The sequence below is a fragment of the Lemur catta genome, chromosome 6 (assembly GCF_020740605.2).
Source record: "Lemur catta isolate mLemCat1 chromosome 6, mLemCat1.pri, whole genome shotgun sequence".
Classification (NCBI taxonomy): domain Eukaryota; kingdom Metazoa; phylum Chordata; class Mammalia; order Primates; family Lemuridae; genus Lemur; species Lemur catta.
Window position 1 is genome coordinate 65442724 of NC_059133.1, and position 12998 is coordinate 65455721.

The following is a 12998-nucleotide window of genomic DNA, read 5'->3' on the forward strand; positions in this document are numbered from 1 at the left end:
TATGTGCATCACACTGCAGTTTAATGCTTGTTCAATAACAAAACTGTTTTTTTCTACTTTCATGAAGAGGTTTTCAAGGGTAGCAGGAAATTTTGTTTTTAGTAAGATTTTCCCAACAACTACTCTTATATTCATAGCCACCTTCTATGTTTCTAGCAAATACATTTTTATTTTTCTAAAGCAAATAGTATATAAAAATAAATTTGTATGAGACTTTGAAAATAGTCAAAATAATCATCTTTTATGTAGTTTGAGGGAGAGGCACCCAACATTTGAGAGATTATGAAATTATAATACTTACACATAGGTGTTTGGTTTAGGAGGAATAGAAGTGTTTGAATCAGGTATATCCAATAAATATATTATTATGCTGTGAAGTAATCCTCTAACCAACCACTCTTTCTTACACTACTCTTCCCCATAGACAGAATTTTACTGTTTCCTCTTTCCCTTGACCTACTCTTCTTCACTATAAACTCTTCCTCCTTCCCCTTTTATCCCCTTTCTCATTGTCTTTCATCATCGTAATGTAATTTTAGAACCGCTCCTTAGTATATAAATATCTTTCCTAGATGATAAAAGGAAAGAAAATAAAGTAGTGTCCAGTCATGGAAAAAGTATGGACTTCTGAATCAAATCCATCTGAGCTCTCCCATGTGCAGGCAAAACAGCCTTGGACAGGACCTTTGTCAGACTCAGACAAGAGGAGTTCTGGCTCTGATCTATGCAGATCTCATCCTGGCCTTCCTCGGGTCATGGCCCTCTTTAGGAGGCAAAGAATACAGCTGAGAGTCAAGGGGACATGCCTACCCATTGCCTGTGCCACCCTCCCTCTCCTATTCTGGATCATATTCTAAGTCCCCAGGGCAATAGTCCCAAGACCATTACTTGGGCCTGCAGGGGCAACGTTCCCAAGACCTCCTTCTCAAGGTCAGATGGTATTGCAAAGATTGAACTCATAGTCCTGCAAGATGGCCAGGGTGTGGCTAGTGTGCCAAAGTGGATGGATTGAGATAGGTCAACTGGGGTATCCCTCTTACTGTGGGAAAAAGCCAGAGATAGAAGGAGCAGTGGGATAGGGGCCTTGGCTAAGGCACAGCCAACCCTGCTCATGCATTGAATTCCAATGAATCTGAAAACTCTGCATTGGAACCTGACCTTCCAAAATATCACATTATTTTTTTGTCAAGGTGGATAAGAAAATACATTTTATGTAATATTCTGCTCCTTTTCTTTGTAACTTTTAATTACTTGTACACAGCATTTGTAACACAGCCCCTGACTTTGCCTTTGGCCTGTCCTTGGATAAAGAATTCAACTATTCTAAAACAAAGTTTCCTTTTCTACTACATGGGGACTACATAATAAATGAATACAAAAGAATATCAACTTCACCGAAAGAAAGAAAATTGTGCCCTTCCTAAAGACAATTCAATCACACCCCGACACCTAAAGCTGTTTTTGCCTTTTCACCACATGGACTCAAATATTAATATTAAATTATAACATAAAATGTTGCAGTTGTCCTCACTGGACATCTTTCATTCCTATTTTTGTAGTGGCACAAATGATAGAGATTTCAGGGACCATGCGAGTACAATAAAAGCTTGAATAGGCCAGTAAGGAGAAATGTGTTATGTAAGAAAAGACATGCTTCCTCTATGAAAACTTACATTTTTCTTAAAAAAAACAAAATTGCAGGCCATGAGCTATTTAGAACCTCAATTGTATCATATTGTTCAGCAAAGTGAACATGTAACTTATACAGAGTATTGTGACTTAGAAAATGATTTGTTGTTGTAATAGATACAAAACAAATGAGTGGAGAGATGCTACATGACATTTGGGTCTAGGAAGAATTTTAAATTATTATTTTATACAGTGAAAAATATCCATAAAATGAATAATTATAATAGTAGTACCAAGTATAAAGATAGCATTGGAATATTTAAAAATTATCAAAAAAAATATTTTAATGTAAACATCCTTGCCAAAATTCTCTAAAGACAGAATTTATCATTCTAATTAAAACTGGAATTAGTGCCTTTGGAGTCTCCACTATTACCACTAAGGCTATGTGTTCAAATACAAGAAAGATTATCAGATCGTACAGAGTGAAAAAATAAAAAGAATTTGCTGCCTAGGTGAGTATCTTGTCTCTAGCAGTACCTCCTGTTGAGTCTTCTAACATTAAACTGCCAGCATTCTGACCTTTTCTGGACTTGTATTCAGACTCTCCTGAGGCACCAAATCCAAGGCCAAAGAGTGAGTTTCTTGTGTCTGAGTCACCATAGGATGAACGACCATAAAAAAAGCCACCTACAGTGAAAACAAAAGATTTTCTTTGGAAACAGTATTGCTGGCACAGACTATAAAGGTGATTTGATTAAGAAGTATGAAAAGCTACATTTCATTTTGTGTAAGTCCCATTATTCTAGCAGCACTTGAAATAGCATACACCACCGATTGACTTCATGGCGTTGTCTACAGCTTCCTTTCATAGTCTAAGACCTCAAGAAAGAGAGTAGAATAAAGCTGCAAAGATTTAATAATTGATGTAAACTAGAAACTCATCTTGTCCTGGATGGGGCAGAAACTTCCCTGCCTTCTCCCTTCTCCATTACTAAGCCCAAAATTCCCAGCCCCACTTTCCTCCATCAGAATATTCTGCCCCGTTCAATCCACATTGTCTCTGGCCACCGCACCTTAGAACTGATGAAATTAAGACGGCATACCTGATTCTCCTTTTGGTAGTTCTGCAAAGAAAAAAAAGATGAAAACATTTACTCATAGATTAATTGTAGAATTCATCTCCTTCAAGTCTCAGCCTAACTTTCATCAATGAGGCACATTTTGACAATTTAAAATGGTAACCCACCCCCACCCTGACACTCCCAATACCACTATATTACTCTATTTTATCCCATAGCATGTATCACCTTATAATATACCATGTTTATTTCTACTTATGTTGTTCTTTAAGACTTTATCCTTCCACATTTTAAGCTCCCTAAACTCAAGGTTTCTTTGCCTGTTTTATTCACTGAGATCTCCCAGGTGTCTAGATGAGGGCCTGAACCATGGAGGGCACTCAATTAATATGTCTGTAATAAATGCACTCACCAACAAAGACCACTTCTTCAAGTAATATATACCTTGTCACATGAGGCATATTTGCTTTATGTCATGCTATTTGTATTTTTGAAATCTCTACAATAAAATTTAAACGCTTTAGAATTAATAACATCTTAACTATATTTCTGTAAAGTTGTGGAAGCTATATACATTTTTGTCATCACATAGAGAAGAGAATGAAGCACATGGTTTGTGAGTTGAATTTGAAGATTATATAAGGGCAAATACAAATTAGAAGAGGTGGTTTAATTCTCTCTATTGAAAATTAGGGAGGAGGCCAGGTGCAGTGAGTCTAGCCTATAATTCTAGCATTCTGGAAAGCCAAGGTGAGAGAATTGCTTGAGCTCAGGAGTTTGAGACCAGCCTGAGCAAGACCTTGTGTCTACTAAAAATAGAAAAAATAGGCAGGTGTCATGGCATGCACCTGTAGTCCCAGATACTAGGGATGCTGAGGCAGGAGGAGGCTAGGAGTTTGAGGTTGCAGGGAGCTATGCTGATGCCACTGCACTCTACCTAGGGTGAAGGAGCAAGACTCTGTCTCAAAAAAAAAAAAAAAAAAGTAGGGAAAAGAATTCTGTGCCCCCCCACATTTTTTCTAAGATCATTTGCTTTGGAAAACTTGTGAATTCTTTCTCTACCTCTCTGAAATGTATATACAACAATATAATATACAGTTTCAAATAGCTAGAAGGAGCATATCAATGATAGTTTCTAACACAAAAACATGATCAATGTTAGAGATAATGGATATGCCAATTACCTTCATCTGTCTATGTATCAAAACATCTCTATGTACTTCATAAACATGGACAATTATTATATGTCAATTAAAAATGTAAAATATAAAAAAACATTAAGAATCACTGGTCTGAATTTATAGAACAAAATAAATTTTTTAAAATTCATATATTATTCATGGAAGATTTGGATTAGAAACTTGTTCTTTAAATGATAAGATGCATGTGATATATACACAACTATATATATTATTTTGTATACATTTCAGACAGGTAGAGAAAAAACTCACAAGTTTTCTAAAACTAATGATATTTTAAAAAGTATATGTAAGGGAGAGAAGTCTATTCCTTTATTTTGAATAGGGAGAATTAAACCACCTATTATTATTTGTATTCACCCTTACATAGGATTTTCCTATGTAAATTTAGGATGAACTAGGTGTGACAAAGAGTGCTATCAAGTCCTCTTCCTTGAGAACTAACTATTGTTTATCTTGAGGGCATACATGTAACAGGTTGTATCTGCTTGGCCACATACAAGGCAGATAGCCTTCTGTCTTCACAATACCCTTAGTGGGACACCTGTGATGTGCATCATAGTCCATTTTAATGCTTATTTAGTAATAAATTGTTTTCTTTCTCTTCTAATTTCATGGAGATCTTTTATGGGGTAGCAAGAGATTTTGTCTTTAATTACAGTGTTCCAACAACACTCTTTCAATTCTTAGCCATTTTCCACGTTTCTAAGAAGTAAATGTGTATTTTTCTAACATAAATACTATATAAAAATAAAATATTTATGTAATTTTTAAAATAATCAAAATATAGTCTATTATGTACTGTGAAAGAAAGGCACCCAACACTTAAGACATTATGAAGTTATCATATTTGTATATAGGTACTTGGTTTAGGGGAAATACAGGTGCTTAAATCAAGAATAGCAGATATACAGTATTATTTTATTAAATAACCCTCCAATGACTATTACTTATACTACTCTTCTCAATATACAACATTTCCCATCTTTATCTCCTTTTTCACTCTACCTACCTTTATCCACTATATACTGTTTCTCCTTTCCTCTTTTACCTTCTCTCTCTTTGTCTTTCTTCGTTGTCATACAGTTTCAGAACTACTGCTTCATATATAAATATTTCACTTTGATGGCAAAGCAGACAGAAGTAAAGAGTGTCCAGTCATGGAAGAAGTTTATTTTATTCTGTGTTGAACCCATCTGGGCTCCCCACATGCAATCAGAATGGCCTTGGACAGGACCTCTCTTAGACTCAGGCAAGAGGGTTCCTGCTTTGACCTACACAAGTCTGGCTCTGGTCTTCTTTGGGTCATGGGCCTCTTTACAGGGCAAAGAATACAGGCTGAGGGTCAAGGGGACATGCCTACCCACAGCCTGTGCCACTCTCTCTCTCCCATTCTGGATCATATTCTAAGTTCCCAAGCAGCAGCCCCAAGACTACTACCTGGCCCTGCATGGACATCTTTCCCAACACCTTCTTCCCCCCGTCAGACCACATTGCAAAGATTGAACTCCTAGGTCTAGGGATGGCCAGTGGGTGGCAAGTTTGCTGAAGCAGGTGGATTAAGATAGGTAACCTGAGATATCCTTCTCAGTATCAGACAAGGCCAGAGATAGAAGGAATAGGGGTGCAGGGACCTAGGCTAGGGTACCACCAACCCTATTCTTGCATTGAATGCCAGTGGATCCAAATATTCTGCATTGGAACCAGGCCTTCCAGGTAGGTTGTCATGACTGTATTTTTGTCTGTATTAAATACATGACTGTATTAAAACCATTTTACTTAATATTTTTCCTTTTTTCTTAACTTTAGATTGTTTATATACACGCATTTATATTCTTGCCTAGACTGTTCCCTTGGCCTGTCCTTGGATAAGCAATTTAACAATCCTAAAACAAATTTTCCTTAAATAAATTTTCCTCATCTATCAAATACGAACTACATAATAAATGAGGATAAAACAATAGCAACTTCAAGGGAAGACAGAAAATTTTACACCTTTCCTGAAGATATTTCAGCAACACCCCTATACTCAAAGCTGTGTCTGCCATTCATCACATGGACTCAAATATTAAATTTTAATATAAAATGTTGAAGTTATTTTCCTCACTGGACCTCCTTCTTTCCCATTTTTGTAGAGGTCCAAATGATGGAGATTTCAGAGACCAGGTAAGTGCAGTAAAAAACTGAATAGGCCAATAGCAAGAAATGTGTTGGACCAGAGAGGACACGCCTCACCTAAAGAAATCTACATTTTTTTCCCTCAAAAAATAAAATTGCAGGCCACAAACCATTTAGAAACTGTGCTTTATCATATTATTCAGAAACTGAGTGTATTATATACAGAGAGAATCCTGGTGTACAAAATGAATGGTGGTTGTATACAGAAATGTGAGTGGAGAGAACATATCCTATATATGAGTCCAGGAAGCCTTTTACATTTATTAATTTACCAAGTGAAAATGTCATAAAAATGAATTATAATTATAATAATAGTACCAAGTATAAAGATGGCATGAGAAAATAAAAATTATCAGGAAAACAATTAATTTAATGTAAATATCATTGCCAAAACTGCTAAAGACAGAAGTTGTCACTCTCATTGGCACTGGATTTGGTGCCTGAAGAATCTCCATTACCATTAAGCCTATGTCTTGAAATGAAACAAAGATTAGCAGATTATCCCAAATAGAAAAAAATAAAAGCACTTGCTTCCTAGGTATTTTTTCTCTAACAGTACCTGCTGTTGAGTCTTCAAACGTTAAACTGCCAGTGTTCTGACGTTTTCTTGATGTGTATTCAGACTCTCCTGAAGCACCAAATCCAAGGCTAAAGAGTAAGTTTCTTGTGTCTGAGTCACCAGAGGATGAACGACCATAAAAAAAGCCACCTACAGCAAATAACACAAGATTTTCTTTGAAAACAGCATTTCTGGCACAGACTATAAAGGTGATCTGATTATGACACTATGAAAGGGCACATTTTATTTTGTGTAACTCCCATTATTCTGGCTGCACTTGAAACACTGTACACCACTGTTTGGCTTAATCACTATATCCATATCTTTTTTTTTCCTGGTTCTAAGACCTCAAGGAAGAGAGAAAAATAGGTCTGTGAAAGTTTAATAATTGATGTATACTAGCAACCCTTCTTATGGACAGGGCAGAAACTTTCCTGTCTGCTTCCTACTGCATTACTAAGACCCAAGTTCATGGCCCACTCCTCCACTTTGCTATAGTTTGTATATTAGTCTCTCTAAATCTCGTGTTGAAATTAGATCCCAATGTTAGAGTTTGGTCTGAATAGGGGATATTTGGGTCATGGGGGTGTTTCCTTCATTAATGTCTTGATTTTGTCCTCCAGATAATGAGTACACGCTCACTCTAGGACTTTCTACAAAGGTAATTGTTAAAATGAGCCTGGCATCTCCCCCTTCTCTCTCTTGCTCCCTCTCTCACCATGTGATCCCTGCACACACTGGTTGTCCTGTGCCTTCTGACATAATGGAAGCAGCCAGAGGCCTATATCAGAAGAAAAGGCTTAGGCCATGCTTCTTACAAGAAGTTTGTAAAACACCAAGCAAAGTAAGCCTCTTTTCTTTATAAATTATCCAGACTCGGGTATTCCTTTACAAATGGACTAAGTCACTCATCAAAATACTCTGCCATGTTGAATTCATATTGTGCTTGGCTACTACACCTTATAGCTGACAAAGTTAAGATAACATACCTGATTTTTTTTTGTATTTCTATTAGTAAAACTTGAAGAATGTGTAAGAGTAAATACAAATAAATATAAGTGGTTTAATTTTTCCTATCAAAAATAAGGAAACAGACTTCTCTCCCTAAACATACTTTTTCTTAGATAATTTGCTTTAGAAAACTTGTGAGTTCTTTCTCTACCCTTGTGAAATGTATATAAGCCTTTTCAAAGACTCAATAAGCACCCCAGAAATGTTTCCTCTGGGACCTAGCGTCACCACTTTGACATGTAATTATTGACAAAGACAGCTCCTCCACCTCCTGGGTTCCTGGGAGGAAGGAGCTAACTTCAGCTGGTGCCTAGCTGCAAACCTACTTCCATTCATCAATATACAATAAATTAATTTTTTTATTTTAAAGGCAATCAGCAAACACACCTGGCTACCCATCTACCAAGGAAATTTAGGATGAACCTAGGTGTGACAAACAATGCTATCAAATCCTCTATTTGAGAACTAGCTATTGTTTATCTTGATAAGATGTATGTAATGGGTTGTATCTGCTTGGCTATATAAGAGTGAGATTTCCTTCTGTTTTTGCAATCTCTTTGGCAGAATGCCTGTGATGTGCATCATATTCTGGTTTAAGGCTTCATCCAAATAAAATTGTTCTTTTCTCTTCTATTTTCATGGAGAGGTTTTCTGGAGTGGTAGGAGATTTTTTTTTAATTACATTTCCCCAACAATTACTCTTAGAATTTTTAGCCATTTTCCATGTTTTTAGCAAATATATTTCTATTTTTTAAAGCAAATAGTATATGATATATAATATTTATGTAATTTTGAGAATAGTCAAAATAATCTATTATGAGGTAGAGGCACACAACATTTAATAGATTATGATATTCTAATATTTGCATATAGGTTTTTGGTTTAAGAGGAACACAAGTGCTTAAATCAGGTATAGCCAATTTATACTACTGTGTTATTTCTTCAACACAATAATATAAAATTGTAACTCAAACTACTCATACTACTCTTCTCCCTACAGAGCATTTTCCCTAATTGTCTCTTCTGTCCTTCCACATACCCTCTTTACTAGCTCTTCCTCTCCTCCCCTTTTACCCTCTCTCTCATCGTCTGTCTTCATTGTCACGTAGTTGTAGAACTGCTCCTTTATATATAAATATCTTAGTCTGGTGGCAAGTAGAATAAAGTAAAACAATATTCAGTCATAAAAAAGTGTGGACTTCTGAGTCAAAACTATCTGGGCTCCCCCATGTGCAATCAAAATGGCCTTGGACAGTACCACATGCAAGAGAGGTTCATGCTCTGATTTACACAAATCTCACTCTGGCTTTCCTTAAATCATGGCTCTCCTCAGAGAGCATAGAATACAGCCCAAAGGCCAAGGGGACATGCCTACCCAGAGCCTGTGCCACTCTCCCTCCCCCATTCTGGACCATGTTCTTAGTCTCCAGGGCCTGCAGCCCCAAGCCTCCAACTGGGCCTACATGGGTGTCTTCTTCTAGGACTAGGGTTGGCCAGGGGGTGGCCAGTGTGCAGAACTAGATAGACTAAGACAGGTAAGCTAGGGTATTCCTCTCAGTGTGGGACAAAGCCAGAGATAATAAAAGCAGGGGTGTAGGGACCTTGGCTAAGGCATGGCCAACTCTATTCTTACATTGAATTTTAATGAACCTAAAAATTCTGTATTGACACCTTGTTTTCCAGGTTGTCACAAATGTATTTTTATCAAGGTGAAAGAAAAAATACATTTTATTTAGTATTTTGTTCCTTTTATTTGCAACTTTTCATTATTTATATATCTACCTTTGTACTCTTATTCCTAATTCTGCCCATGGCCTGTCCTCGGATAAATAATTGAACATTTTTAAATCAAATTCTTTTTATTTATTAAATGGGGACTATATAATTAATAAGGATGACATAATATATACTTCATAATAGAGTTATTAATTAAATGAGAGAATTAAATGAGATGAGAGTAGCTAGCACAGTGTCTTACACACAGCAAATATTCAATTGGTATAAACAATATCTTTTAGTATATTTGATTTTCCTCATCAAACTCATGTAGATACATTTTATTTCATTTTATTTAATTAATGATGTGTTCACTATATGCAACAAACCTTCCTGAATCCAACCCCACAGATTCATTAGATCCCTCATTTCATTAGACTCATGTTTCCTCTGAATTTCTTCATTCTGTTGTTGAAATTAATAGCACTTGTATCTTAGTTATTCAGTGCACCATGTTTGGTTTTATTCATTATCCCTTTTGTCTTTATTACATAAAAATGGCTCTGAAATATTTGCTGTTGAAGTTACTAGTAGTAATGTCCAGTATGTTTTTCATAGGTACCACATCTCTGATGTATAATAGTACCTTACATGCCTTATCTCTTTCATCTTCACAGTTCAATGATAGGTTCTATTATTTTTCATCACATGTAGATAAGGAAATAGATATTTAGAAGAGGTTGAATAATTTGTCCAAGATCACATATTTAGTAAAATCTGCCAAGAAACCCTTTTCTCTTACATAAGATATACACTGCCTTCATCTTGCTTAAAAACAGATCGCTTATATTAATATATGTGTGAAGATAAATAAAATGTTTATCTACTTTACAGATTAAAGATACAGAAAATACATTCATGTATTTCAAAGTAAGGTCATATAATATTTTGCATACATTTTACAGAATTTTTTGAAGGGTTAGCTTGTGCTTCAGACCACAGAATGAATCAAACAAGAGAAATAAATAGAATCCTTCCTCTTTACCCCTACTTTATGGAGAGAAATTGTTGGATCAGAGAGGTGAACATGAGTGAGCTGTGTGGATGGAAAGATTTTTAAAGTAATGGAGATAAGTAAGTTATGTTGTCTGAAATGAGTAGAAGTTAATGAATACCAAAAACATGAAGTCCTGTAGTAGCCTATGTATCCTTTTCTCAAATATGTGAATCTCAATCTCATTAAAGAATGAAGAGCATGGAGGATAACATCACCCTGGAGTTTGTCCGATTTTATGTTGGCTTGTTGAGTCGTCGGTTAGCAGGGGCTGTATTGCTTGGCATTGTTATACATCCAATACAGCTCTAGTGTTAGAGATTCTCAAGTCTCTCCTAAATAATACTCAGACCTGGGGGGTTCCTTATGAGACATAGGAATACATTCAATTTCTCAGAATTTCAAAGGACTTTCAGAGAACTATAAAATTCCAAGTGTTCCCTTGCCTCACTCTGACTTCTTGAATGGGGGCTTCTAAGAGAATGCTAAGGACTATCTGCTCCCATTTATTCAAAGTAACAACCAGATTTTGTGTACTTAGAAGTAGAGAAACTCCTGCTATGTCACTGTGATGGGACGTAAGAAGTCCCATCCACAGTTATGAAAAGACAATTTTGCTGTCATCATGAGACAACTGAGCTGCTGTGTAATCTCAGTTTATGTTCTACCTCAAAGAAAACATTTTTAAATTACATTTCATTGTATTTAGGTCTTAGAATGAGGTAGGGATCTAAAATGCCCAATGAGAAAAACAAATGCAAGTAATCTTGGGCTATTTTGATTGCTGTATCTATTAGACCAGAATTAAATTGAATCTATATTGATATTGGCAAAAACCTTATTGTTGAATTTAAGAAAAAATCCATAAAAGCAGTCTTGATGACTTGCTATGGTTTATTTTTCATTTTGGTGGGTGGAGAAACAAGCAAACAAATAAACAAACAAAAACAGGAAGCAGTGATATTCAATCACCTGAAGGAATCTAGTAAAATTGTTGGGACCAAGGACCGATTTTAGTTAAAATAGATCACTAAGGAATTAATCTTGAAATAATAAACAGAAGCATGTTCTGCCTACAAAAATATAGGAAACTCAAACCTTATGCCCATTTCTCTTACAGGTTTAAGAAATTTTAGAAAAGCTAATATCCAGAGCAATTTTCCATTTCAAATTTCAATACCTTTGTAAATACTGATTAAATATTAAAATGCCGGGCTCAGATTTTACAAAAACACATTAAAGTATGTTTGATTGTAATAATAAGGGATATTACATTTTAAATCTTTTAAGGATTTTGCCAGGGGAGATATGCCCTCTCTCCAAAGAAAAGCACTACCACCCTATTGCTTTTGAATATAAACAGTATAATAAAATAGAACAAAGTAATTTACCTGATCTGCTTTCCTCTGTGTTACCATCTGAAGAAGGAAAAGGAGAATTGGTGTCAGTAGTAGCATCTCTAAATGATAGATTTGCCAATAGAAAGTGAATCTTGATTAGAATTATTTATTGTCCTTGGGAGGTATTTCCACAGAGATATGCTCTCTGAATTAAATACTCAGGCATGAATATAGTAATTAGTCATTGACCATGATGTTTTTATACCCCTCCAGAATACCCCCATAAAGCAGAAAGTCTGCATTAATCTTCCAGCCAATCTGGAGTACAGTCCAAATGTACAAATTAGAATGCGGCAAAACACAATAATTCTTGGATGACTGAAAAGATACTTTAAAGCATTAATTATTATTCTACTGATGAAATGCTGAAATCTTTTTTTTTTTTTTTTTTTTTTTTTTTTTGAGACAGAGTGTCACTTTGTTGCCCGGGCTAGAGTGAGTGCCGTGGCATCAGCCTAGCTCACAGCAACCTCAGACTCCTGGGCTTAAGCGATCCTACTGCCTCAGCCTCCCTAGTAGCTGGGACTACAGGCATGAGCCACCATGCCCGGCTAATTTTTTTGTATATATATATTTTTAGTTGGCCAGATAATTTCTTTCTATTTTTAGTAGAGACGGGGTCTCACTCTTGCTCAGGCTGGTCTCGAACTCCTGACCTCGAGCGATCCACCCGCCTCGGCCTCCCAGAGCTAGGATTACAGGCGTGAGCCACCGCGCCCGGCCGAAATGCTGAAATCCTATTTAAAAGATATTGTCATGTGACAAAAACACTGAACAAACTAAATTCATTTCTTCTGAATCAAATGGCAACAATTTGTATTATACGGCTGGATACCAAAATTCAGGTACACACAGCTTACAAATTATTTAAATGTTATTATTGTGAATCAAAGTAAATTTTCTCCAAATTTAAATAAATGACATGCACATTTGAAAACCTGTCAAGCTACTGTAAGTGTAGCTGGGTCAAAAACTCACAATAAGAACAAGTACTTTACAACAGAAGGGATAATTTACATTCATGTACACACACTTATTAAGTTAGATTTACAGACATACAAATATTTTTATCAAATACATCAAGGCATTGGTTTCCAAAATAATTTTCTCAATAATTATGTGGGAAAAACTTAACAATAGCAATAGAATTTTGCATAAAGTTGCATGTTG

The 12998-nt window shown here is 35.8% G+C and overlaps 1 protein-coding gene across 1 annotated transcript in view; it reads right to left on the minus strand.

Moving 5' to 3' along the window:
- Positions 1-8757, minus strand: part of MUC19 (mucin 19, oligomeric) — a 146959-nt gene extending 138202 nt beyond the window's left edge. The window contains 4 exon segments of the mRNA XM_045555171.1: positions 2170-2319; positions 2736-2756; positions 6648-6797; positions 8733-8757. Of these exon segments, the coding sequence (XP_045411127.1) occupies positions 2170-2319; positions 2736-2756; positions 6648-6797; positions 8733-8757 (346 nt within the window).
- Positions 8758-12998: the final 4241 nt, after the last annotated feature.